Source organism: Pongo abelii, chromosome 7, assembly GCF_028885655.2.
Source record: "Pongo abelii isolate AG06213 chromosome 7, NHGRI_mPonAbe1-v2.0_pri, whole genome shotgun sequence".
NCBI lineage: Eukaryota > Metazoa > Chordata > Mammalia > Primates > Hominidae > Pongo > Pongo abelii.
In genome coordinates, this window is record NC_071992.2 from 87,183,844 (window position 1) to 87,211,452 (window position 27,609).

Genomic DNA, 27,609 nt, shown 5'->3' on the forward strand with positions numbered 1-27,609 from the left:
GATACAAAATGTATTACATACCTGTTGGAAAATTTGCCCCGCTTCTTTGCAATACCCAAATATACTTGATAAAAACACTAAAATCATACAAGTTTTTATTAGATATGAATTCTAAAACAAAAAAGGATAAGACACATAGTTATGAGAGATATAAAACACTTTAACATTTCCATAATTTTCACTATTAAATTTATTTTTTCTTTTTTTTTGCTTAATTTCTATATACTGTCCACTTTGAGTTAAACAGAAAATTTAACTGACACCAATACTCATATCATTTACCAGAGATGAACACACCCTCATTTCAGAATGTCCTTATTAAGCAAAGTTCAAAAATTGCTAATTGAATTAAAAAAAAAATGAATCTGTAGGCCAATATAACATTGTTTATTGTGGCAAAATACATATAACAAAACTTGCCATTTTAAAAGTGTTGCATTTTACATGTACATTTTAAAATATATAATTCAGTGGCATTAAGTATATTCACAGTGTTATACCACCATCATCGTTATCTAGTTCCATAACTTTTTCATCATCTTAGATGGAAACCACATGTCCATAAAGCATCTCTCCCCATTTCCCATGTCCCACAGTCCCTGGCATCTACAAATCTGCTTTTTTGTACACCTATTTTAAAGTTTTACACTTCAGTATTTAAGCTAGCATCTAACACACGGCAATTCCTTTTAAATTAGCTTACAAACTCATTAGTTGACCTGTTTGTTTATATTCCCTCTCCTTTCACAAAGGATTTTAGGAGAAATTAGTACCATATACAAATTCTTACAGGCTATTTATAATAAAGTCCTGATATGTCAGATTTATTATGGGTTTAGTAGTCTTAAGAAAAAATATATTTTTTATAATCCTTTATTTTAGAAAGTTAAAATTTGAAATTACCGTGGTATCTAGTATTTCTGAATGATCACTAGTTTCATTGATGATTCCAGTTGAGTTGAAAGCCATTCCTGGTTTTATATTGACAACGAGAATGGTCATAGGTATGAGACCAAGACAGTAAGATCCTAAATTCATCATATGAGCTCTAAATCCATAAGCCAACCTACAAAAATATAAGCAAACCAGAATTGAGTCATTTCAAACAAAAATATTTACTTAAGATACCTGCGGAAAAAGTGGTTATAACCTCTTTCAGAAACCTTGTTGGTAAATTCACTGAAGCTTAGGATTAAGTAAATCTTCTAATTCACCTTTTTCATTTTCAGAGAAGGAATCTCAAGTTTTAAGCAAATTATGACTTAACAAATTAATGAAAGAGCTGGGATGTTAACCCATATAATCTATCGGCAATATGAGTGCTCTTCCTAGAACACACCTCTTTCTTCATTGTAAACTAAGTTTCAGGGTCCAGGATATTTCTACATGTTCTATATAATGATCTTTGCGATGCCCCCAAATATTTCATTTAATGTTAAAGATAAATTTTAGACTCTAAAGAGCTTCTTCATGTCTTATATAATAATTCCCTCCCACCCTCCAAATATTTTATTTAATGATAAAGATAAACAATGCCAGCATTTTTTTTTAACCTTAACTTCTTTTTATTTGGTCTTTTTCACTTTATTTTATTATTATTATACTTTAAGTTCTAGGGCATTTGCCTTACTTATTTCTTCAAAGTAAAAACATTAAAATAACAAAAGCTAAAACATTAAAATACCATTACAATATAATTGTCTTGAAGGCTTTGTAATAGACCCAATAGACACAGCATTAAACAAGATATACTACTTAATACCTACCATTTCATGAGTAAATATTCTTTACACACAGGATGATTGAGAAGCTCTATGCGGTTATTTTGTACCATTGCCTGCGAAATAAAAAAAAGTGTAATAAAAACACAATTATAATCAACTACTGAGTATAAACTAATTTATTTATTGTCTGGTTTTATAATTGTTTTGATATTGTAAAAGTAACATCTATTTTAGAACATTTGAAAAAATAAAAATTAGATCAAGATTTTAAAAAACAAATTAGAACCATTTTGTACAGGTAAAATTGTTTGATTCAGTCTGTTTCTTTAGATTTCTGACTAATTAACCTAGCATAAGCTTTTTAATCTTATATAGGATTACAACAGGAAAGGACATTAAAGATAAATTAGCAAGAGTTATACCCTCATTCTCTCCCTGAAGAAATCCAGGCTTATCTTTCTAGAAGGATTTTATGCAGTAGAATATACATACATAGTTATTAAATTAATCTAGATCATAAGTTTTCATTAGAGTTATTTGTGACTACTAGTATTTATTTAAAAAATTAGTTTTTAATTATTCAAGAAATACATAAATAGAGGGATTGATGCCAACAAGGTAGCAAAATAGGAAGTCCCAGGCTCCCCTTCCTCCATAGAGATATGGAATTGAAAACCATACACAAACCATTTTCTTTGTGAGCAATCCAGAACTTAGTTAACGTGTTTCTGTACCCAACGTGGGCATGTAGCCAAAAAGAACCATATCAAAGACAGTAGGGAAATACATGGCCTTTACTTGCCACGGCTCCTCCCTCTGGCAAAGCACAGTGCCATTGGGAGAAAACGCCCAACTCCTGCCTTCTCCCTGGAAAGAGAAAGAAAAGAGTGGAACATATCCACCGACTTCTGACTTCTAAGGGGCTGCCCAAGGGAATGATTTTTATCTTGCCTGAATCTAAGCTCTGACACGAATGGGTGCCAGGAGGGGATCACTGATAACAAAGTAGATCACTGGGTCTTAGTCTAGCACCAGAGAAGATACAGTGTCAACAGACAGATCCTAGCAGTGTCCCAGTATCACGACTTGCTACAGCATCAAAGATACAGGGAAAAAGAGACAAAAAGTCTACTACATACTGAAAACAATTAACAAAATGGCAATAGTAAGTCCTTTCTTGTCAATAATTATTTTAAAGGCAAACTGGTTAAACTCTCCTATTAAAATACAAAGGTTGATTGAATGGATAAAACACAGGATTCAACTATATGCTCTCTACATGAGACTCACTTTAGATATAACAACGCAGGCTGAAAGTGAACGGATGGAAGAAGATATTCCATGCAAATGAGAACCTGAAGTGAAAAGAAACAGCTATATTTACATCAGACAAAATAGACTTTAAGACAAAAACTGTGACAAGAAACAAAGAAGGACAATATATAATGATAACAAGGTCAACTCACCAGGAAGATACAACACTCACAAATATATACCCACCTCACATTAGAGCTCCCAAAAATATGGAGCAAACTTAGAACTGAGGGGAGAAATAAACAGCAACACAATAATGGTAGGCAATTTCACTATCTGACTTTCAGTTATGGATAGAACAACCAGACAGAAGTTCAATAAGGAAACAGAAGACATGAACCACAGCATAGATCACTTTACCTAACAGACATATACAGAACAGTTCACCCTATGACGCAACAGAAGAATAGACATTCTTCTCAAGCACACATAGAACATTCTTTAAGATAGACCACATATTAGGCCACTAAGTATTAAAACATTTCAAAAGATTGAAGTCATATAAAAAATCTTCCTAACTACAGTGGAATAAAACTAGAAATCAAAAGTAGAAGGAAAATAGGAAAATGAAAAAACCTGTGGAAGCTTAACAACTCACTCTTAAACAGCAAATAGGTCAAAGAAAAAATAAAACAGAAATTTAAAGTATATCTGGAGACAAATGAAATGAAAACATAATATACCAAAATGCATGGGGTACAACTAAAGCAATACTAAGAGGCAAGTTTATAATGGTAAATACTTAAGTTATAAAAGAAGAAAGATTTTAAATCCATAATTTAACTTAAAACTCAAGGAAATAAAGAAAGAAGAACAAACTAAACCTAAGATAAGCAAAATGAAGAAAATGATTAGCAGAGATAAGTGAAATAGAGAATAGAAAAACAATAGAAAAAATCATTGAAAGCTAGAATTGTTTTTTTGAAAAGATAAACAAAATTAACAAAATTTTACTAGACTAATTACGGACAAAGGAGAGGTGATTTATTGACTATGACAGCAACAGGACAGGCAACTAAAGCAAAAACAGACAAACAGGACTATATACAGTTAAAAATTTCTTCAAGTCAAAGGAAGCAATGACCAAAGTGAAAAGGCAACCTAAGGAATGGGAATAAATATTTGTAAATCATGTATCTTATATGGAGTTAATATCCAGAATATTTGAGGAACTCCTACAACTCAACAAGACAATAAATAACCCAATTGACAAATGGGTCAAGGCTGTAAATAGGCATTTCTCCAAAGAAGATACATGAATAGTCAATGAGCACTATTGTTTATGACTATTGAATGGGAAGATGCTCAACATCATTCATTATTAGGGAAATGCATTTTAAAACCACAATAAGATACACTTCACATCCGTTAGGTTGGCCACTATCAAAAGAACAAAAAATAACAAGTATTGGTGACTATGCTGAGAAACTGGAATCATTGTGCACTATTGTGTAAAATGGAACAGTCATTATGGAAAACAGTATTGGGGTTCCTCAAGAAATTAAAAATAGAATCACCACAGGATCCAGCAAGCCTACTTCTAAATGTGTATATGAAGAGTTTAAAGCAGGATTTCGAAGAGATATTTGTATACCCATGATTGCTATAGCATTATTCACAATAGCCAAAAAGGGAAAGCAACCCAATGTCTTCAACAAACAGTTGAGGAAAATATGGTATATACATACAATGGAATATTATTCAGCCTTAAAAAGAAGGAAGTCTTGTCACATGCTCTAACATGGATGAACCTTGAGGAGATTATAGTAATTGAAATAAGCCAGTCACAAAAGTACAAATACTGTAAGATTCCACTTTATATGAAGTACCTAAGGTGGAGAAAAATCACAGAAACAAAAAACAGAAGGGTGGTTGCCAAGGGCTGGGGGAAAGATGAGGGAAGTTACTGTTTAAAAAGTATAGAGTTTCAGTTTTGCAACATGAAATAATTTTAGACATCTCTTGAGTAACAATGTGAAAATACTTAACACTACTGAACTATGCATTTAAAAAGAGTTAAGACAGTAAATTTAACTTTATGCTTTTTACCACAAGTAAAAAAGAAAAGAAATACCCAGACAAATTCTCCTTTAAAATACTGGAACATTGGGATAAGGCCATAGTTCTCACCACACCTAAGCCTCAATTCTAGGCAGGACTCCATTTCCTCAGTAGTATCATCATTGATAACTTGTACATCCTTCCAAATCCTTTTCTATATTTCTACACAGAAACACCCATGTTCAAAAACTCACATGTAGTTATAGAAAAAAAGGATAATTATTTTCTATTTATGTTTTTAATCAAATTATGTCTTCAATTTGCTTATTTATTCAACACAGCCTAGAAACATATCAATGTTATATAAAGATTCATCAAGAACATTGTTTTTAAATATTGCTTAATATTTCATTATTTGGATATAGTAGTTTATTGAGACCTTCCCTTATTTATAAATATTATTATTGTTTCACATTTTATAATTAAAAATGATGCAGCCAGAATGGTCTTCTTAGCCCTTGGGGAAGTTTTTTATTTTAATTTGATGAGTTATAGATTTCATTTCTAGAAAATTCTCAGACATTATCCTTTCAATTTTCTCCCTTTCTATCTCTTTTTAAAAATGTCCATCTTTCTGAAATAACATTTAGATAGAAGTTGGAATTTCTATTTTTAGCTTCCTTGTATTAACTTTGATTTGATTGTACTTTCCAAAATTATTCTACCAAACAACTTCTAGGTTTTTGCACTAAATACCCACTTACATTTTGAAAAAGCCTATACTATAATTTTCATCAGCACTCTATTAGATTTTTTCAATTTTAGTGTTCATAAAAATCTTTTAGAAGCTTATTTAAAATTTTGACTATGAGGTCTACCCGCAAGCATTTTGGGTTTGTAGGTCTAAGATGGGCATTAGGAACCTTCATTTTAACAAGAACCACAATAATTCTGATTCAAGCAGCCAGAGATTCCAGTTTAAAAAGTACTACTGTGACACCAACAATGGAATATTTCCAGGTTCACCATTTTTCTTTTCTATTTATTTTTATCCCAACCATTTGAAAAATAATTGAGATATATTTATATACAATATTCTGGGGGGAATAAAAGAATCCCTTGCAAATATCCATTATCAATTGGATGCCCAGTGGAGCCCATAAAGCTATATATCTAGCTATTCTTGGAAAAAAAAAACTGGCAGGATCTAACTATTGTTTTTGAGACCTTATTTAAACTTCCACGTAGATTTGACATTTTTTCCATTTAAAATTAATGGTTTCTTCAAGCTAAAGTAAAAAATATGGAAAAATATTTGTGAGAGTAATTCAAAATGTTACTATTAATATTTTTAAAACACCATGCTAGAAACACACACAGATATTTGTTTTCAATGTGCTTTCATTAAAACAATCCTCTTATGTTTCTGAAATCTTGTAACTCTGCTTTTAAACTAATAACAAATACAGCAAACCTACCCCTTGAGGCATGCAAGTACATTGTAAGTTTAAATATCACCCAAATAAAGTGTAAATAAGACTTAAAGTATTCCAATGCATTTGTAGCTATGCTAATGGATTTTCCACAGTAGCTCTACTCTTGCATGCACCATTAATGAAAATAGCCTCTCACTGGCTCCAGTTTGTCTTAAGCTGAGTATCTGATTTCTTATGTTCTCCATTTGGTCCATCTAGACTTTCAAATTTTCTGTGCATAATAATTTCCCATCAGGCCAGTTACCTTCCTAAAGAGCCCCATTCAGCTCACTTACAACTAAAGCAAGGTTTCCTAAGCTATTAAGGCATTGTAGAATCAATCAGGTGCTCATTTGATACCTAGTACATTGCATTTATCTAAGTGAACGTATTTGTTTAAATTACACTTTGCCCATTGTTATATATTGTCTATTTCTTTTTAGATGCTACTTAGATGTTATTTCTTCCTATTCTTATTCTGATAATGGAGACAAAAATAGATACTTTTTTTTCTGATAGAAGTATTGCCTATTTTTAAAATTATGATAAAAAACACATACATATGCAACAAATTTTCTAAGTATAACTATAGTGTAGATACTGTTAGATCACTGGGCTATCAATTATGAACTATACTAATAGCAAAACATAACATACTCAAGGAGAGCTAAAGTGCTTACAGCAATGGTGAGTCAGTTGCCATCACCAGTGTTAAGGGCATAAAATCCCCACGAGTCTGCATTCTCCACACTCCAAGTGCTCAGTAAGCCTTGTAGGTTTAACTTTGGGTGATGGCTGCTACCATGGTCTGTACCAAAGTCTTCAATGTAGGAAAATGAACTCATTGAAGGTAAATAAAAATTTTTCATTGGCCTAGAGCAGTGTTGCCTAATACAACTTTCTGCAATGATGAAAATGTCTTCTACCTGTGCAGTGCAATATGAGAGCTGCAAGCCAAATGGGCTACTGAGCATTTAAAATGTGGCTAGTGTGACTGAAAAATAAATTTTTAACTTTATGTAATTTAAACTGGTTTTTAAGTTTGGAAGCCACATGCAACTAGTGGTTCCCATATTAGCCCAAATCTAGACGAAAATTTGCAACTCCAGTCCTCAAATATGTTTTGTTTTACATGCACACAATTTTAATTTGTTGCCAATATTTACACAATTGTGGGCTGCTATTGCCACATGGCAATGATTTGTTGAAACTAGTAGCCACTGTCCTTTTAACCAGAAGCCTAAGTTACTTGGCTGTTACTGTTTTCTCTGTAGTTATTTCAGTTTGAGACCTCTGATTTAGACTAAAGGGGATCAAATGCTTTATTTTCATCGCTGCATTGGCTAGATACATAAAAGCACCTTTTTAAATAATAGCTACTTTTTTAAAAGTTTCTTGGGAAATTTAAGTCCATGCCATGTCTTAAAAGCCTGCTTCCAACTGGGTTCATTCGTCTGGAATCTAAGATCTAAGAACCTCTGAATGGTCAGAGTTTACCTTAGAGCCCAGTGGCTAGTTAAACTTAGAAGCTGTGGCTGTGAAATATCACTCCTTGCATTTTCCTGCGGTTTACACTGGAGAAAACTCTTGAATATGCAGGTGGATAGAGGTGGCAAGCAAGTGTTACCTGTGTTGTCCATGGTTTATTTGATTCTGGATTGGAGCAGGTCTTATGTGACCATTAGAAATGAAGTGTAGAACTTTATAGCAATTGAAAAAAAGGATTGCTTTCTTTATTAAAAAATAAAGGTTTGAGTCACATGGCAGGCACAGACGTAGAACTATAAAACTGGAATTCTCTCCATTCATTAAGTATTAAAACATTTTAGACTATTGTATCAAAACATTTTAGAACCCAACTAGAAACTATTTAGATAATGAAAACATTGAACTTACATTGAGGGCTGTAAGAGGTTCATATATAACATCCTGTGTAGGCGTTTTTTTGGTAAATTCTAATGGACATTGAAGATATTTGAAATTATACTCAATCTGTAGAAGACAGAATTTTTTTTTAAAAAAGTACAGTTAGTCAAGTATAGAATCCCCAAAGTAATTCTTGAAAAAATCAAATACACAAATTTACAATTCTGCTGAAAATTAAGTGATTTGAACAAAGTTGAGTTATTTCAAGTGGGAAAAGAAATTAAGTTATTGCATATTAATTCTAAAAATAAATATCCTGGAAGGCTGTTATTCAATTGCTTTATATCTCATAGGCATGGAAAGAGAGGAGTTCTCAAAAGATCATTTAGATCTTTTAGATCTTCATTATTAAGGCACAACTACTTAAGAAAATATAAAGACTAGAAACAACACTAAATGATGCTATTAGAAACTATTAAAATACTAGGCGAAAACTGAGAATGTAAGGGAAAAATTCTCTCACAAGTAGATAATACAATAATATGACAAATTAGATCAATACCATCTACAGTATATTACAGATCAATAGTAACAATATTTTTAATATTTTTCAAAAATTATAACAAAATAAATTTCAGATAATGATGATAAAATAAACTTACGTAGTAGTCTCGGCAGGACTTGTCTTCTGTGGAATGCAACATGCAGAAATCTAAAAGTACCTTTGAAAGAGAAAAACCAGCTAAGATATTGGGGCAGTACACTACATATTAGGAAAGATTTTATCCTATTTCTGAAATAATACACAAGACATTTCCTTTCCTTTCCTTAGTTTCTTGCATCTCAAGAATAAATTATAACCTATGTCATTCAGGAACAAAGTTTAAAATACAAAACGTTACAAATACCTCTGCATGCCTCAGAAATACCAGTGATTCAGAAAAATACCATGTGCTTGAGAATAAAATTGCATGTACTAAAATCTAGGTAAGAGATATTCCACTAGTTGTGCCTAAGATTTGATGTCTTTCTGGGCTTTTAGAGGATATATAGATTACAGGTTGAGCAATCTGAATCTGAAAATGTGAAATTCTAAATGCTCTAAAATCCAAAATGTTTTGAGCACCCACATATTTCCACAAGTAGAAAATTCCACATATGAGTACTTAATACAAACTTTGTTTCATGCACAAAATTATTAAAAATATGATATAAAATTACCTTCAGGCTATGCTTTTAAGGAGCGTATGAAACACAAATGAATTTTGCATCTGCACTTGGATCCCATCCTTATGAAGCCTCATTATATATAGGCAAATATTCTGAAATCCAAATCATTTCTGGTCCCAAGAAGTTGGGATAAAGGACAGACAATCTGATTCCTTTGCTGAGTACCTTACTGTGACAACTTATTGTTCCTAATCAAGATTTTTCATCCCAGCAATGGAATCTTTCTATGGTTTAGGTCCCATCTTCTGAATTGCCCCAGTCTGGAGTAATGTGTTTGCTTCTATACCTCATGTGCCAAGCAACACGGACAGAGTATGTGTTTAGAGGGGGGTTGACAGTATGGTGGCGGATAGATGTTGTAATGAGAAATAGGTGAAGACTCTCTAGATACTTAACTCAGGGAAGGAACACTTATGGGGTCATTAGAGCCACCCCTATGGTGTGTGGGAACAATTGTTTTTGTGAGGCTGCATAAACAATTTGAGACACCCCAAATCTAGTGGTCAAAATTTATGGTCCTGAGAAAGAAATACCACCTAGCCAGGCTGCCCTCTTGGAACCAGGACTAGATAGAATACCCCATATGTCCCCATCAATGAATCTGGGACCTCCTGGGGCATCTGGTGCACCTGTAGAACTTGAGGGTAGAGGGTCAGACTATATCCAGAAGGAAAGAAACAGGGCCCTGGCTGGTCTCAGGTACCAAAGGGACTAAGAAAATTACAAGGAAGGCTCTGTTGGTGACTGGATAGCAGTACTGGAGGTCACAACAACCATCATGAAAAATAAAGACAAGACTAGCCAGTAGTGCTGTGCAAGGCAGAAACAAGCAGGTCTGGTTGTTACAGTTTGAAAACTGGCTAATAATAAACGTGTGCAAAATAAAGGATGGGCTGTCTTGGGTGGGGGCTGGGGAGATTTCAAGAGCAACTTTTCAGAAATGTTGTGTAAGTATTTCAAATGCATTAGGTCCGGCCAAATTAAGACATTTAAATTCATTTATTTTGCTGAAAAGTAGTTACAATACAAAAGTAATAAAGTCGTTATAGAAAATTACCTAGAAAATATAGTAGCATAAAGAAGAAATTAAAAACTAATCCTAATCCTATAGCAGATAATTCTTATTAACATTTTGGTATAATTTCAACTGTTTACTATGTTTCCACATGTGAATATTTCAACATTGTTTTACAATTATAAATAATGTTGCAGGAAACATTCTGTAAAAATCTGTATCTCTGATTATTCATTAAGACAGATTTCAACAACTGTAACTACAGAATAAGAAAGTTTGAGATTGAGTATTTATGTGTCCTTTGATGAGATGTAGGCACCTACAAAGTTAATCTGTATGCCATTTGTGTACTGGACTGGCTCCAATTTTCATTACGTATCATAAAAAAATCGCCCAAAATATTTAGTGCACAGGAAGTCCTTGTTCAATAAATAAAAAACAATAAGTGCTAGTAGTACTAATAACCACATAGGCAGTACAAAAATAGTAGGAGTTATGTTATGTACAAACCATTATCCTTAGCACTTTATATATTTTACCCCCACTTTTGTAATCACTTTGTAAGGTCAGTATTAGCACTATTATTTTAGAAACAGAGAAAATAGAAAATAATGCTCAGAGAGGTGAAATGACTTGCCTAAAACAACACAGCAAAAGGCAGCACCAGGATTAAATCCCAGGACCTCCAGAAGGCTCCAAATCTGGTCATCTATTCCCTGTGTCACTATATCTTACTGCCACCTCCAGCATTTGGATAGTTTTCCTTTGCATGACATCTGAAGTCATTCTGCCTTTCTTGATTATTTTATGTCTGTCCCAACCCTCAAATCCCAACTTTCCCAGCTTGCTTATTTGCATCCTTTAATATTCATCTGCTCAACAATTTGTGCATGTTTGCCTTGTATGGGGTGTCCGGTCATATGCTGGTGTATATTTAAGGTAGCAGAAGGAGTCACATGTTTAAAAACTCACAGAGGCCAGGCAAGTAATGTAAATGAAAGAATCATGCCAGGCATAAGAGCTTTTTTTCATTGTCCTTGAGATGTTGGCTATCCTTGGGCAAGCTTTTATCTTCACAGTTTGGATAAAGTCATAATTCAATACTTCTCTACTATAAGGAAAGCAATTGCATAAGAATGACAATATGTGATAACTAGGCACTGGAGCCCAATATACAAAAGGGAGAGGTGGGGCATTTTATTTTATTTTATTTTTTTATTACAGTTCTAGTGTACCTGTGCACAACGTGCAGGTTTGTTACATGTATACATGAGCCATGTTGGTTTGCTGCAGCCATTAACTCGTCATTTACATTAGGTATTTCTCCTAATGCTATCACTCCCCCCTCCCCCCACCCCACGACAGGCCCCTGGTGTGTGATGTTCCCCACCCTGCGTCCAAGTGTTCTCATTGTTCAATTCCCACCTATAAGTGAGAACATGCGGTGTTTGGTTTTCTGTCCTTGCAACAGTTTGCTCAGAATGATGGTTTCCAGCTTCATCCATGTTTTTAAATAGGAGAGTGATTGTCCCATCCATGGGAAGCAGCTGGTGCTCAGCCTAGCAATTCCTGCCTTGTGAGAAGGCAGGCCCAGGTACAAGATCTCATTCTTATGAGAAGCTAGATATTTGGAGGAAAATGTAACTGGAGGAAACCAGATGCCTTAAGGAAAGCATCCTAGTTTCAAACACTAGCAATTCATGCAAATTTGAAACAGCAATAGCATGCATGCCAAGCGAGACATATACAAAAGCTTTATCAGCCAACAAACACCAGTTTGTAGTCTCTGTTATAGGCATAGATTATTTAAATAAAAAATATTTTACCATATTATTCTCTATTACATGTAATAACTAATAGGATTCTTTAATCCAAGAAGGCCTTCCTTAAATAGTTATTGTCTCATTTCCCTTACAGCCTATGGAAAATGAAAAGCCTTGTTTAAAGCTGGAAATTATTATTATTAGGTGGTGATTACAACAATAAATCCTCAGATCATATATGTCAAACATAAACCCAGGAAGAATTTTGTTTTAGAGAGTTTACCTTCATGCATTCAGGGAGGTATTCTATCATTTCTGTAATTGGACATTTATTGCCTGGAGAATTATGACTAAAAACCTTAAGACATTCATCCCATCTGTAAAAAATAAATAAGTAAGATAAGCACAGGTCTTCATCCTTCTGTTCTGTACAACAGCTGAAACTCAAGATTATTTCTTTAGGGGAAACCTAAACTTAAGCGTATTCATGAAATGCAGTGCTCACCCTTGGTTCCAATGGAACCAACAGGTAAACCAAGATCAACTCAGTAATAGGATCCTTGTCCATTAATGGACATTAGGAGTGTGGGCAAATTTCAGGATGGCTGTTATAATCATTGTTCTGTCTCTTTATCTAAATGCCATTCAAAGAAGCTGGGACTATATCTTCTTTTTCCCCTGAATTTATGAAATGGTCAGTACTTACAGAGCTGACCACGTTGGGTAGAGATTCCACATTTACATACCTACACCATCAGTGTAGTACTGGTCCCATATTTAATAACTAATACATGTGTACATTCTGTATTGAGTTAAACTACAAATTAACACATGTAAAATGCATTGATAAGCATAGCCTCTGCCAGAACATTCCAGATTTTGCCCATTTTCTTCATCACCATCCAACTGAACAGGGTAAGATGGTGCTTATCATACCAAGGAGGAACTAAATCTATGGCAGGAGGCAAAGAATGGCCCATTTATCTCCAAGGTCTTATCCAATTTTCTGTTAAACTCTATCAGTAAAACCCATCTAGTATACCTACATTATCAAAAGAAAAGTTCTGGTTGAACACTTTCATTAAAAGTGCTTTAAAGGGATGATCAGTAGGAGATTTTTTAGATTGCCCATGATCAAAAACACAGGCTTGATGTGCCTTGAATAGGAGATTGTTCGCTCTGTGTCCACTACTAGGTGACACTGGGCCCTTGTGCATATCTATCTGTGATTATTATAGAAAGTGATATTATAAAGATATTATGAGAAGTGAGACTAACAATCCTCTAACTTCATCACTAAAATTCCTTGGAGTATGGTTTAGAAACCCACCAACACCTGAACCCCTGGAGTCTCACAAGAGTGATGTGAAGCTTGGTTTTATGTGCCCACATTTTATTTTTTAAGAAATACAAACTGAAGATCAGAGAGGTTAAGCAATGTGCCTGTTGTCATCCAAAAAAATTCACTTATAAATTTAGGTAGACATTTAGAAATAACTAAAGGAGTATAATTGGATTGTTTGTAACACAAAGGATAAATGCTCCATGATGTGATTATCATGCATTGCATGGCTGTATCAAAGCATCTCATGTACCTGATACATATACACACCTACTATTTACCCACACAAATTAAAAATCAAAACGGCCAGGCACAGTGGCTCATGTCTGTAATGCCAGCACTTTGGGAGGCCGAGGTGGGCGAATCACTTGAGCCCAGGAGTTTGAGACCAGCTTGGCTAACATGGTGAAACCACGTCTCAATGAAAAATACAAAAATTAGCTGGGCATGCTGGCTCATGCCTATAGTCCCAGCTACTCAGGAGGCTGAGGCATGAGAATTACTGAAGCCCGGGAGGCGGAGGTTGCAGTGAACAGAGATCAGACCACTGCATTCCAGCCTGTGCAACAGAGCTAGACCTTTTCTAAAAATAAATAAATAAAAATAAAAAATTGATGTAAACAACTGATATTTTAAATTTTGATTAATGGTTGAAAATCATTTCTTTTCTCTTATTTTCTCTCAGACTTCAAATCCTCCCAACACCAGAGAACACTACATGACAGTGGACAGGAAGACAGTGTACCTTTTGCTCCTGATGATCGTAAGAACCACCTCCTTCCTCTTATTGTGAAGTGCAAGGTGCAAAAAGGAGGCCTGCTGCTTGTTCAGGACTATGTCAGCATTGTGGCTCAGAAGAAGCGCAACGGCTTTGGCGTGGCCTTCCCTCGCAGCAAAGTGAAGTGCAGTGTTCTTTTGAAGAAAAACAGACACAGAAAATGTGGTGACAGTGTCTAATCTGTCTTATTTCACTGCTTAACTGCTTAAAAGACATTAGCAACACTATTTAATACCAAAATACATAGCATTTAAAACAGGTGTTCAGAATCAAGCTTCAAAATAATGAGTTTATAGTTCAAGCATGCTGTGTGTGCATGTGTGGGAAGTGGATCTGTGTGTGTGTGTGTGTGTGTGTGTGTGTGATAGATAGAGAGAGAGAGAGAATGAATTCTAAGGCGTTTGTTTTGTGTTGCTTTTGCAATGGGATGATTCCACAAGGACAAAGGACAAGCTTTCAGGGTAAAGATGTTGAGTTGAACACGGAAGAAAATCCTCCTGAGATTGATCATTTGTAGAACAGTGGCTTACAGATTTGGGGATTCAAAAGCTTGTAAATGTTTTTTAAAATCAGAGACTGTTATAAGTTTGCCCATTTTTAGTTTCCCCATATAAAGACTTTTTTTTTTTTAAAAAAAGGCCACAACAATCTTCTATCCCCATCATTTTATGAACAAACGTACATTTCAAAAGTTACTCTCCCCAAAGGAAGGAAAGACATAATAGCATAATAAAGGGCAGTATTTCAAATCAAGACACTTCAAAATAACACTTAGCTTAATGAAAACTCACCCCTGCCTTCATTTCTCTGGAACTACCAGGGAGTAAACGCTTTACCATCAAATTTCAACGGCCTGTGGACCTTGCTGATCTGTGAGACTGGAGGTTTCCCCAACATTCACCCACCCCTTGGTATTCTCCCAATTCTGTTGCCTTTTGATTCATACTTCACCTCAAGAATCCACTTGCTAAACACCCAACAAAAGGCTGGGAATAGAGCAAGGAAGGTAAAAGGTGTCTAGGAGAGTTTTCTGGCAATGTTGGAAGTTTCTGCTATATCAAGATTTTGGGTAAGCATGTACATACCCCATCTTCATCCAGGCGATCTGTGCACTTCAAATTAGTATCAAGAATGACCTTCATGGTCTGAGTGTACCCGCCCATGGACGCATGATGCAAAGCCGTCCAGCCATTGTGGTCACTGGTAAAGAGTTAAAAAAAGGTGTGTGCATACACTTAACAGATGAAATGCGGGATGGGATGCCACTTGGCTTATTCTAGGTAAATCTGATGACAGCAAAAAGCATAATTGAGATCTGGCAACTAAATATTTATAAAACATTTATAATAAATGAGCTAATTCCAAGCTCAATGATCTTAAATGACCTATTTCTAATGGGATTCACACATTACTTAGTGGTTTAAAATATGAAAGTATATAAACACATTACCAAACACTTTGGGGTAGGAGAAGTACGCTTAGCATATCTGTGTCATACATAATTTTTTTAAAGCTATAATGAACTGATACACATCAATTTAAATCTTGTTTTATTCTTTCAATGAACATTGTATCAAAAATTTTTTTATGAAGTAATGTTAGTCTCTGTGGTCAACAGTTATTGGTAATACTACTAATAATATAGTACATGGCTATAGGATACTTAGCTTAGTGTCAGTTATTATTCTAAGAGTTTAAATCTGAAAAGCTTCCCTCTTGTGCTCTGAAAAATGCTTACTCAATTGCTTCGAAAAATGTTTATCCTTTTCCACAGAAATTCAGGATGTAAATACAACAAAGCCTTGTCATATTAGTTATCTTTTTTCAAATTAGACAGAAAAAAAATCCTGACACTATTTAATTTCAGTGCTAGTGAGCAGATGTTCTAGGGTGGAAGAGCCATGTTGCTATTTCAGTTACGATGTAATTAAGCAACAACTGTCTGGCCTGGGTCTACTTGGGTCCCCTTTGCAGGTCAGTTGCTTGGTGTTTCTTTGTAAACCAGAAGAAACTGAGCAAAACATTCATTCTTGTAACTGTAGCACCAATTTGCTGGCATCAATATTATGGTAAGGAAATGTGTTTTTGAACACTAGCCTAATAAGCTCTTTGCTACTGCTATGGTAAGATATCAAATGAAAAACCTCTGTAAAACGTTTCCAGGTTTTTTCTTTCTTATCACAATATAATTTATTATGCCACATATTTTATTATACTTACATATTTTAACTTTGTTTTGTTTCTTGTACTTGAGTTCATTTAAGTATAATAAAATTCAGAAATTTTTACCGTCTCCTGTTGTCACTTAAAGGGAACTTTTTATGTCTACCATTCAACAGATTGAATGAAAAGTAGAGTATTTGAACTTGTATGTTTTGTGTGTGTGTGTACATGCATACACACATATACAACCATGGTTTTGTATCTATATAGGAATATGGCAGCATGATGTAAAATATGAGAAACTATATTTCAAAGAAAGGTTCTGAGAAAGACTGCACAAAGCCACTTATTCTGTGACCTCGAACAATGTTCTTCAACGCTATAATCTTCAAAGTCTTTGTCAGTTGGAAATAATACTGACTTCCCTTTCAGTATTTTTAGAAGTTACATATGTTTTGATGATAAAATAAAATGGATAAAAGTACTTAGTGAGATATAAAGTTCGACCTCATAATTCAAAATACAATGAGAAGATAGCCTGAAAATGGCTAATTAAAGAAACTATATAAACACTCCAATCATATATCCTCACCTGAGAAACAATGCACCTTTTTTCAGAAGAAGCTGAACTACTTTGTCATGTCCATTCTTTGCTGCCAGATGGAGAGGAGTCATTCCATGAAGGTCACCTTCATTCAGAAGCCTTGTATCACTTATGTCTTGTAGGAGCCTCTGACAGGTATTGATACGCCCATAACTTGCAAAAAATTAGGTTTCATATTTTCAAGGCAAATATTAAACAGAAAGAAGACATGTTCATACATTGCTAGACTGACCCTTACCTGGCTGCAAAATGCAGAGGTGATTTCTTATCTTTGCTTTTGGAATGAATGGACACATTAAAGCCAAGCAGGTTATTTACAGAACCAGGGCCCCCCTGTCTACATGCATAATGTAGAGGAGTACACCCATCATTGTCTTCATCCATTACCAGCTCTTTGATCTGTTGCATCTATAGGAAAAAATTAATATCATACAAATAACTCTGCTATTATGCTAAAATGATGGTTTTCAAACTATTCTGTACGAAAATATTTTCCAACAAGGGTCAATATGTATTCCTTAGGGCCAAAATTGTAAACAACCTAAAGGATTTGAGAGTAAAATAAATATGAATGAAGTTGAATGCTCTGTCTTCATGTAATGTACATTACCATATTAATATACATTACCATATTAGAGGATCTGAGAGATCGTGCCAATAGGAAAATGTACTTAACATTTTTAACTCAGCATTTTTCAAATATATTTGATCACGGCCCTTCCCTCTGCCCCTCCCCTTATTTCCTCCCATGCCCAAATAACACCCAACAGCTTCATGTTAATGTGGTCTGTTAGGTAAAATGGATGGGATGTTAACATTAGGTTTACTTTATGTTTTATATGTACAGTAAATAAAAAATGAATGGTAAATGAGAAGCTTAAGCCTGTCAATGAATATTTTGTTATTTTTTAAATGTTCAAATACATATATATTTTGATTATTAAAGACAGTGGCAATATTGAAATCTATTGACGATAAAAATATGGTGTATTTCACATACATGTGCTAGTCACTCAGTATTAGCTGGTGAATATAAATATAAAAATAATGCTTTCAACCTCTCCTCAGCAAGTCAAGTATGCTGAGTAATTTTTCTTAATTGATGGTGGAGTATTGATAATTCATTCTTATACTTGGCTTTTCCACTGATATGCAAATCATAATGGTCAAAGAATGAAGAAAATCAAACTAATTAAAGATGTTATCTTTATCATAGATGATTGCATATGAAGTTTCTTTGTAAGTTAAAAAGCTCAGTCTCACTACAATTAATTATCATTGTCATCATCATCACCACCACCATCGCCATGTTGTAACTAAATATTCAAACATCTCATCTTTATTTTAAAACATTTTTAAAATTCCAGAATCAGTTTATATAATAACAAAAATTATAATAAACAAAATTAGTTTATTTTCTGTTGAACCCAACTCAGTTAATGGAAATCCATAGATATACATTACCTGCATAAATTCAGGTCGCAGATTTTTTAATCCATAAGGTTGCTGTACAGTTAAATGCAGAAAATTACGTCCAAAATTATCTTTTATGTCTACTTGGGCACCTAAAAAAAACACTATGTAAATATAAAGTCTATTCATTTATTTAAAGCATTGTTTATGTGGATTTTCATCTTAGCAAAAAAAATTTGACTTAAAATATTATTGACCTTTAGTTTACAGGAAATTGTGTTTAGATGAGAAAACTAAACATATTTAAAATCAGGTTTACCCTACTCTGTGTGTGTGTGTGTGTGTCTGTGTGTGTAAATGGGGTAGAAAATATGTGATGCATTACATAAATACGTGAAGCCTTACCCTTTAAAGCATAAAATATAAGTATAGACATATTAGAGATCAAGAAAGAAGAGGATAGCAAAGAAGGCCACCTCACTTCTTTGTTATCGGAGGCCCGGGTTAGAATCTAAAACAGGGAAAGTTATAGTACCTACACCCTACAGCCCTACTATCAGCCCTACATAGGACTGATACATTGAAAGACAGTTAATTAAATGTTCAGCAAATGCCTGGGATATAACAATTACTTTATAAATGTTATCTACTATTGTTCTGAAATTATCTTTTTAAGTATGCTCCCTTACTGGACAGGAAATTATTCTAGACATGGAAAGTGTTCTGTTTATCTTTGAATTCATAACACCTGGCCCAGGGCCTGGCACACAATAGATGGTGGCACACAATGAATGTTCATTTGGCACACAGTGAATGTTCATCTAACCAAACTGAGTAGTACTTCAAAAGACTTGGCTTGGTCCCTCTTGGTACCTTTAGAGAGTAGCAAATTTACAATATTCCAAGATGCAGAGGCAGTTGCTAATATAAGTGGAGAGCGTCCTTCAGAATCGGTCTTATTAATATCTGCTCCCTAAAAATCAAACAAACCATTCAACAAAGAGCTTAGAAACAGATAAATCATCATATATTGTAATCTCTAACTAATGGTAATTCATTGATATAGAGTGTCTATATTATGGCTAGCACTGAACCATATAACTAGTTATATAATTATTTGAAAGTTTCCCATAGTTCATGTGTTGTATCATCATAAACCAAGGAATTCATTTATAATTTCAACAAGAAATTATTCTCACATATTAGGCTTTTTACTGACACCTGGCAATAGCTTTAGTTACTACTTGAACCATAAAAATAATATGCTTATACTTTGATCAATAGTTTAGTTTCCACTGCAAGAAATAATTTTTTAATGTCTATAATTTTAAAAGTCTTCCAAATTCATTACATATGTAATTTAAGAAACATTTACAAAACATCATTCACTTTTTAAAAAAATCCTATTTTATCTGAAATAGATGAACTGAAATAATTGAATTGAAATCACTCAAATTCTAAAGTAAAATTTTAATCATTTAAGAAAATTTATATTTAAAATCACATTAAATATATATTTTTAAATGAATAAGTCAGTGTTAACATTACATATTATAATATTTGATATGACAAGAAATCAAAGGCCTTTTAAAATTTCATGGAAATAATCCTGTATTTTATATAGATAGGGTAATAAAAAATAGCTTAAAATCCAAACATGAATATTTCTTTGTTCTTTTGGGGTCCATTGAATATAGATGACAATGGGGGCAGCATCCCCTTGGCAAGCTCCATGGTCAGTGAGGCTCTGCCACAGTTCTCTTGCCTGGTGAAGAAATGGCAGCCTTTGCAGGAAACCATGCATGACTATGGTTTATGGTTTATGGCACATAATGCATAGTTTATGGCATATAATGAGTCTCCCCAGGACTCTTCTGTGCAATTATCGTAATTTCAATAGTTATGACTGACAACATACACATGTTCAATACTACAAATGAAAATCCGTCATTGCTGATATGGTGCAGCTTGAATAAATTCACCATACATTAATCCATATAAAGGACTTATTAAAATTCAACTCAAAAGCTGACTGATTCCACTTCCCAGAGTGAAAAAGATCTCATGCTTCATGCTTTCACTTGTAATAAATCTTTGACAATATTTTTCAACTCCTCAGTTTTTAAAGGTGGTGCTGAAGCAGCTGGGGTAGGAGCTTCCCCACGTGCTGCCTGTCTTGCCTCCACCTCAAAGCCACCAGGGCTGAAAAAGGGTCACCACCCAAGCTCACTCTCCCGTAAGACCTTCTTAGAAGCCATGAGAACAACTTTCCTTGCAATGTACCTGCCAATTTCGTGCACTAAAAACACTGATATGGATATCCAAGTTATACTTTGACACTTCTAACTTTACAGTAATAGTTTGGCCATTACGTATTCATACACAATGTACTCTGCTTCCAAGTATGTCAATCATCCTTTTGTACACTGTTTTTGCTGATAAGCAAGAAATTAAAATTTGATTCATTTTTGAAAATCCATATTATGTAATTATATGATTTCTTCAATTATAAATAGTAATAAAAATAAACCAGTAAAAGGAATAGTTACCGCTGAAATTAAATAGTCTGCTAGTTCATGGTGATCAAATAATGAAGCTCTGAAAAAACAGAATTATAAACATTATAATTAAAATACTATTGATGTAAATACAAATGTATTTAATAAAGCTACTATATTCAGAAAGTGAATTTAACTAATAATAAAATAACATGATAGAATGTTAGAGAATTAGTAAGCTTTCAAAATTTATAATTTGATTCTGATTAGGGTAGCATTTTCAAAGTAATAATAATAGAACACCAAATACATCATAATATTTTCTTCCTCATCCTTTAAGAAACCTATTTTATCCTGTAAAATCACCACAAAGATGTTCTGAAGTGAGTAGTAACATCTATCCCAAGATAGAAAAGACAAGGAAATCACTGGTATTGCTATGATCATGGGGAATAGCAACAGCTACATGTAAGGTGTCCCTCAAATTCACTTGCAGGGTTCAAAAGCCCCTCTTTGGGGGGCTTCTCTTTGGCAAAAGCTAAAAGGCAGTGTTAGTTTTTCTGAGTTTTTATAAAGCCAAAAATAATTATGGAGAGAATTGAAAACATTTTGGTATCATCTCACAGGCAGTCATAAGCAACACCATAACAAATGTTAATACTAATGATTTAAAGCTTTGTGTTTCCTATTGCAAATCTCATTTCTTTGTTTCAAGGTTCTCTCAGCAATTTTTGGCCTTTTATACATAAATTTCAGAATCAGCTTAATTTGACTGACAAGAGGTTGCATTATATTTAAAATATATTAATTATATTTAGTAATTATAAGGGAATAAATTCTAACATTAAAGCCCCATTTTCCTAAGATAATTTCTCGTTATGCATATTAATATATTAAGGCTGTGTTCTAAAGATACATTTTAACAATAACAAAATTATTGGGTTTGTAAATTGGTGAAACATTGGAATCAAAGAGTTTTTTTCTTTAATTCCTGAGACTCATCTTAAAGATTTTGATATATTCTAGGTTATAAATTGGCACTGGGATTTTGTGAGCTACCCACGTGATTCTAATGTGCAGTAGTTTGAGAATTTCTGGTCTAGAAGTCAGTCTATCTATTGAGTTTTCATTTTATTTCAATGGCTTTTTTAACTTCTTTTTTACTGAATCATTTTCATATCACCAATCCTGTATTCATATATGACAATCTGTTTTTCACAATCTTATGTTATCTTCATATATTTAGTTTTATGTAACTGATTATTCTGTCCTTTAAATTTTTGAAGGTCTCAAATATATTTTTTTAAATTCTTTTTGGAATGCCCTATTATTTCTATTTTCTTGGAAATAAATTGGTCTTTGGTCAACATTGTAATTTTTTATTAGTTTTATGCTATAAAATTTTGGGTTGCAAATTCATCCTAAGTGGGAGTTCCTTTCTATTCACCCATATCCTATTGTGCCTGGTGGTTTTGCTGTGTACATTTATTAGAAACAGATCTTATATTGGTAGCTAGAGTTTCTTTTTTTTTTTTCTAAGAGATATTGTAGAATTCCAGGTCCAGTTGCCTATTGAAAATATATTGGCAGCTCTGACTGTGTGTGTGTGTGTTTGTGTGCACGCACGTGTGTGTGTAAGAGACCGAGAGAGTGAAGGCTCATCTCAGATACCTCTTTCACTTACATGAGTAGCATCTGATACTTGTCTTTCCAAAAGAATTGAATTTCCAGTCTTCAAGTAAGCCTATGGTTTAATACACTTTGCCTGATGTGTATTTCAGTTAAACTTCAAATAAATTTGTTATTGTTTTTGGAAACTTGGTTATAATTTCCTAAAACTATATCTTTTGAAACTATTTATCTATAATTGTTGGTGAGCAGGAGAGATTAGGGTGGGGGTGACATATCCATATGTAACTGCTCCATTTTTATCACTAAAAATGGGGATAAAATAAATATGAGAAATTGGAACAGATTAGAAATGGCTTGGAAGACCGTGTGTATAGACTTCTTTAGCACGTAGAAAATTAATCTTGAGCCTATATCCACTGGGCTTGAATCAGAATATGCCACAGGTGATTTTATTTTGTGAAATTTCTTTAACATTCTACTACCATTCCCAAGGAACATACGCGATTCCAGTTGATCCACAGGGTCTTTGTTATCTTTGCCCTTTTCTTTTGAACCACAAAATCTTTGCTAGCATTAGTGCTAACTGCTCCTTGCAATGTCTAATTTCACGCATGAAGACGAAAAATCTGTATACAGAATGATAGGTAGGAAACTTGCCTGTGAAGCATGGTCTCATGACATCCATCGGTTGTGTTAACAATATCCACGCTACCAGAATAGGACGATATCATCAATTTAACAATCTCAGTGGCTCCCTGGGTGGCAGCAAAATGAATGGCTGTGCACCTTCCCTTCTGTAAAGGGTTTTAATGCTAGAATCAATGTTTAAATCTCAATGAAAGAATATAACTTATATTCAGCTGTGAGCTTTTTCTTCCCAGGTTCATAAAATCAAGGAATATCTATCAGGCTGATCACCATTAATCATCTGAAATGTAATAGATATTCCTTGATTTTATGGAGCTGCCAAGAAAAGCATCCAAAAACAAATTGTAGCTGACAATTGTGCTTCCTTCTAATATAACAACTCTTGGCATACACTTCCACCATTATTGTCTGGGTGCTATTCTTTCCCCCAGGGAACATGAGAACAATGTCCCATTCACTGCTGTAAGCATTCAGTGTATGAAGTGACTTCAGACCCCATACCACCATTGGCAGCTCTTCATTTCTACATTGAAGGGACAATATAGAAAAAGTTAAAAGGCAGTGTTAGCTTTTCTGAGTTTTTATGAAGTTTCCAGAAGCCACATGAGATTAATATCCAATCTTTTCTTCCTACAGAAAATACAGGCCTTTGCAGTATCTTGGAGTGGAGCTTGTTTTCACCCAAAACTCAGACATTGAAGGAAAAAGGGCCAGAACTCTCCACTTTTGGTCAGAGATGCCTGCCATAAGGTCAGATCCGAAACACAGTCCATACTTTCATATACATATGCTTAGGAATTAGTTAAGTGGTCCTTAATTTAAAAATGATAACTCTTCAGAGTAGGACTAAAGCCAAATACATTCATGATTGGGCTTTACTGTTCCTGGCTGAACATTATCGTCTTCTGAGGGTAGGCCTTAACTTCTTTAATGGCAACTGCACTAGATATATATTCTTTGTTGTATCTATATTTGTGTCTGCAATTGTTTTGGGGAGCTCTGAAAATTCTTTACGTAGATTGAAACTTGGGGTATCCTCTTGTTCCGCTTCTGCAGAAGCAGAAGGAAATATGTATTTCTTGTATGTATTTCAATCTAAATTAATGGTAAAAGAGCTATAAAGCATTTTATATGCTTATGACAACTCTAAGATAAAAGTGTCATATAGAATACGAAGAGTTACCTCCACTGGGTCTATTTGTGCACCATTGTCCAGGCACATTTTGATCATTTCCAAGTCACCATTTTGCACAGCCAGGTGGAGAGGGGTGGCTTTCCCATTATTCATAAAGTTAATGTGCAACTGTCTACTGTACCCATGCTCTTCACCTTGAGAAGAAAATAATATTCAACATAACAAATATATAAAATAAATAATAGGGAGGTTTTTTATTAAAAATATGAACAAAGGTAAAAAAACAATGAAAGGGCACTGCGACACATAAAAGCTTGTGTTTAATTCCGTTAAATATTTTTCAAATTAGGCTGGGCGCGGTGGCTCACACCTGTAATCCCAGCACTTTGAGAGGCCATGGTGGGAGGATCACGAGGTCAGGAGATCGAGACCAGCCTGGCTAACATGGTGAAACCCCATCCCTACTAAAAATACAAAAAATTAGATGGGCATGGTGGCATGCACCTATAGTCCCGTTACTCAGGAGGCTGAGGCAGGAGAATCACTTGAACCTGGAAGGCTGAAGTTGCAGTGAGCTGAGATCACACCACTGCACTCCAGCCTGGGTGACAGAGTGAGACTCCATCTCAAAAGAAAAAAAAAATCAAATTAATAGCATCCACCAAAATAGACTTATTTATAGTATATAACATAGAAAAGCCTCAACTCACCAAACCTTAGTATTATTTCCATGCATTCTTTGGAACCTGAAAATGCAGCTTGGTGAATAGGGAAACATCCCCATTTATTTGATTTACATGGCTTAGCTCCTTTGTTAAGCTGGAAGAAAAGACAGAATGAAAAATGACACCAGTTAAACCCCAAATCACAAGGGTGGATGAGAATTTACGTGCCTCTCCCATATCATTTTACTATTATATGTCTATGTAAAAGTACATAGAGAGCTTCATATGTTATGAAATCTAGGCAAGAAGGTAATTTGAAGGAGACTAAGATTCTGAAATAGAGATATTTTATATCTTCCAAAGAAGTAACAATGTAGACACAACATCTATCTTGATACCACAGCAATAAAGTCAACACATTTTTCAATGGGATTGAGATTTTTGAAGACATTATCATGACTTCCATAACCATTTTCAGTTTCTTATGCAAATAAAGTGATATATCCTAGATTCTTTTCCCTTTATTTATGCAAAATTAATAAATGAATGTGTCACTACTCTTGTTAAGCCATGATAATCAAATATTTTCACTAATGAAGTTTCTTAACTAAAAAGATGTTAGAAGAACTGAATGTTATATTACCTTTTTATGTGATCCAATCATTTTAAACTACCATTCTCTGTAAATCATTAGCCTTCAGTTTTAAGTACCTCTAATTACTACAAAAAATTATTTTGAAAAAGTAGAAAAGTGTGAAGAAGCCAATACCACCTGTAATCTCAGCTTTTAGAGGTATCAGTTTACTCTATACATAATAGTCCAGAAATTATATATGTATAATATATATATGTAGAGAGTCCAGAAATTGAAGATGTACTTTGTAAAATAATATTATTAAAGAATATTGTTAAGTAAAAGCTTTTTTGAACAATATTATCGTACAGTATACACATAAATTAAACTTGCAAGGAAACCAGACTTTAAAAAATATTGTTCTTGCGATAGTTTACTGAGAATGATGATTTCCAATTTCATCCATGTCCCTACAAAGGACATGAACTCATCATTTTTTATGGCTGCATAGTATTCCATGGTGTATATGTGCCACATTTTCTTAATCCAGTCTATCATTGTTGGACATTCGGGTTGGTTCCAAGTCTTTGCTATTGTGAATAATGCGGCAATAAACATACGTGTGCATGTGTCTTTATAGCAGCATAGCTGGGAATTGAACAATGAGAACACATGGACACAGGAAGGGGAACATCACACTTCGGGGACTGTTGTGGGGTGGGGGGAGGGGGGAGGGATAGCATTGGGAGATATACCTAATGCTAGATGACGAGTTGGTGGGTGCAGCGCACCAGCATGGCACATGTATACATATGTAACTTACCTGCACATTGCGCACATGTACCATAAAACCTAAAGTATAATAATAATAATAATAACAAAAGAAAAAAAAATATTGTTTTCCGTAGTATTTTCAACAATACTTTTCTTTATTCCAATTTTCTTGTGGTTAATTTAAGGCTCTTTTCCTAAATTCTTGGTTTGAGTGTTAGTTAACTTATTTTTGTTCTCTTTATCATTTATTCTCTTTGTGGTCCAATCATGACAGCTTAGAGTATGTACCTGTCTCTAAGTCCATCTAGTAAAGGTGCTAAAACATGTTTGTATGGCACATTTAAACATTAGGTAAATATTTTTAAATTATTTAATTGCATTTTCTTATTCTCTGAGATGGTAAAGGGGCAAAATCAAGTGGTAAAAATACAGATGCTGGCCTAGATAACATACAAGTAACTAACGAATATTTGAAAAAAGTCTATTTGCCGGCATTCTAACAGCACACTCAGATGGATCACTGCCAGAAGCAGGAGGAAGTCATGTAGACAAGCAACTCCATCACTTCACTGGACCACGCCAGGAAGCCTCACCAGAGACAAGGCTGGCTCTACTCTCAGGCATGTGGCTAAGAACCTTTGTCATTACATCATACAGGGCTCTGTTTTTGAGACCCAATGACAATAATTTCTTCAGGTCTTGGGAGCTGTGTTTCCTTTGACTTTTCTCTTATCGGCCCAATAAGTCTGTAACTGACTGTATTCATCTTTCCTTTGACTATTCAGAAGCTCAGAATCATACATTTGATCCATCTTTATAACATCCAGGCCATTATACTTTGTATTTTGCATTCTAGCCTGACCACCAGCTTCATCTCAACTTTTCCTGCCTGTATTTTCTTTTCACTTTGATTTTCTCTTAATTTTCTTTACTGCTTTACTGTTAGTCTTCTATAAGCAATCTCAGATCCTCTTAAGGGGGGAGTACATACACAA

The 27,609-nt window shown here is 34.1% G+C and overlaps 1 protein-coding gene across 1 annotated transcript in view; it reads right to left on the reverse strand.

The window, feature by feature from the left end:
• The window catches only part of TRPA1 (transient receptor potential cation channel subfamily A member 1), a 53,577-nt gene that overhangs the window by 15,745 nt on the left and 10,223 nt on the right, over positions 1-27,609 (reverse strand). Inside the window, exons 5-20 of the mRNA XM_002819175.5 lie at positions 25,312-25,420; positions 24,650-24,795; positions 23,476-23,612; positions 21,238-21,286; positions 19,562-19,661; positions 18,740-18,840; positions 17,514-17,683; positions 17,264-17,428; positions 15,594-15,708; positions 14,476-14,642; positions 12,672-12,765; positions 9,043-9,102; positions 8,411-8,506; positions 1,767-1,837; positions 904-1,066; positions 22-111 (exon numbers count right to left, since the gene is read on the reverse strand). Of these exons, the coding sequence (XP_002819221.3) occupies positions 22-111; positions 904-1,066; positions 1,767-1,837; positions 8,411-8,506; positions 9,043-9,102; positions 12,672-12,765; positions 14,476-14,642; positions 15,594-15,708; positions 17,264-17,428; positions 17,514-17,683; positions 18,740-18,840; positions 19,562-19,661; positions 21,238-21,286; positions 23,476-23,612; positions 24,650-24,795; positions 25,312-25,420 (1,833 nt within the window). The remainder of the gene's footprint in view (positions 1-21; positions 112-903; positions 1,067-1,766; positions 1,838-8,410; positions 8,507-9,042; positions 9,103-12,671; positions 12,766-14,475; positions 14,643-15,593; positions 15,709-17,263; positions 17,429-17,513; positions 17,684-18,739; positions 18,841-19,561; positions 19,662-21,237; positions 21,287-23,475; positions 23,613-24,649; positions 24,796-25,311; positions 25,421-27,609) is intronic.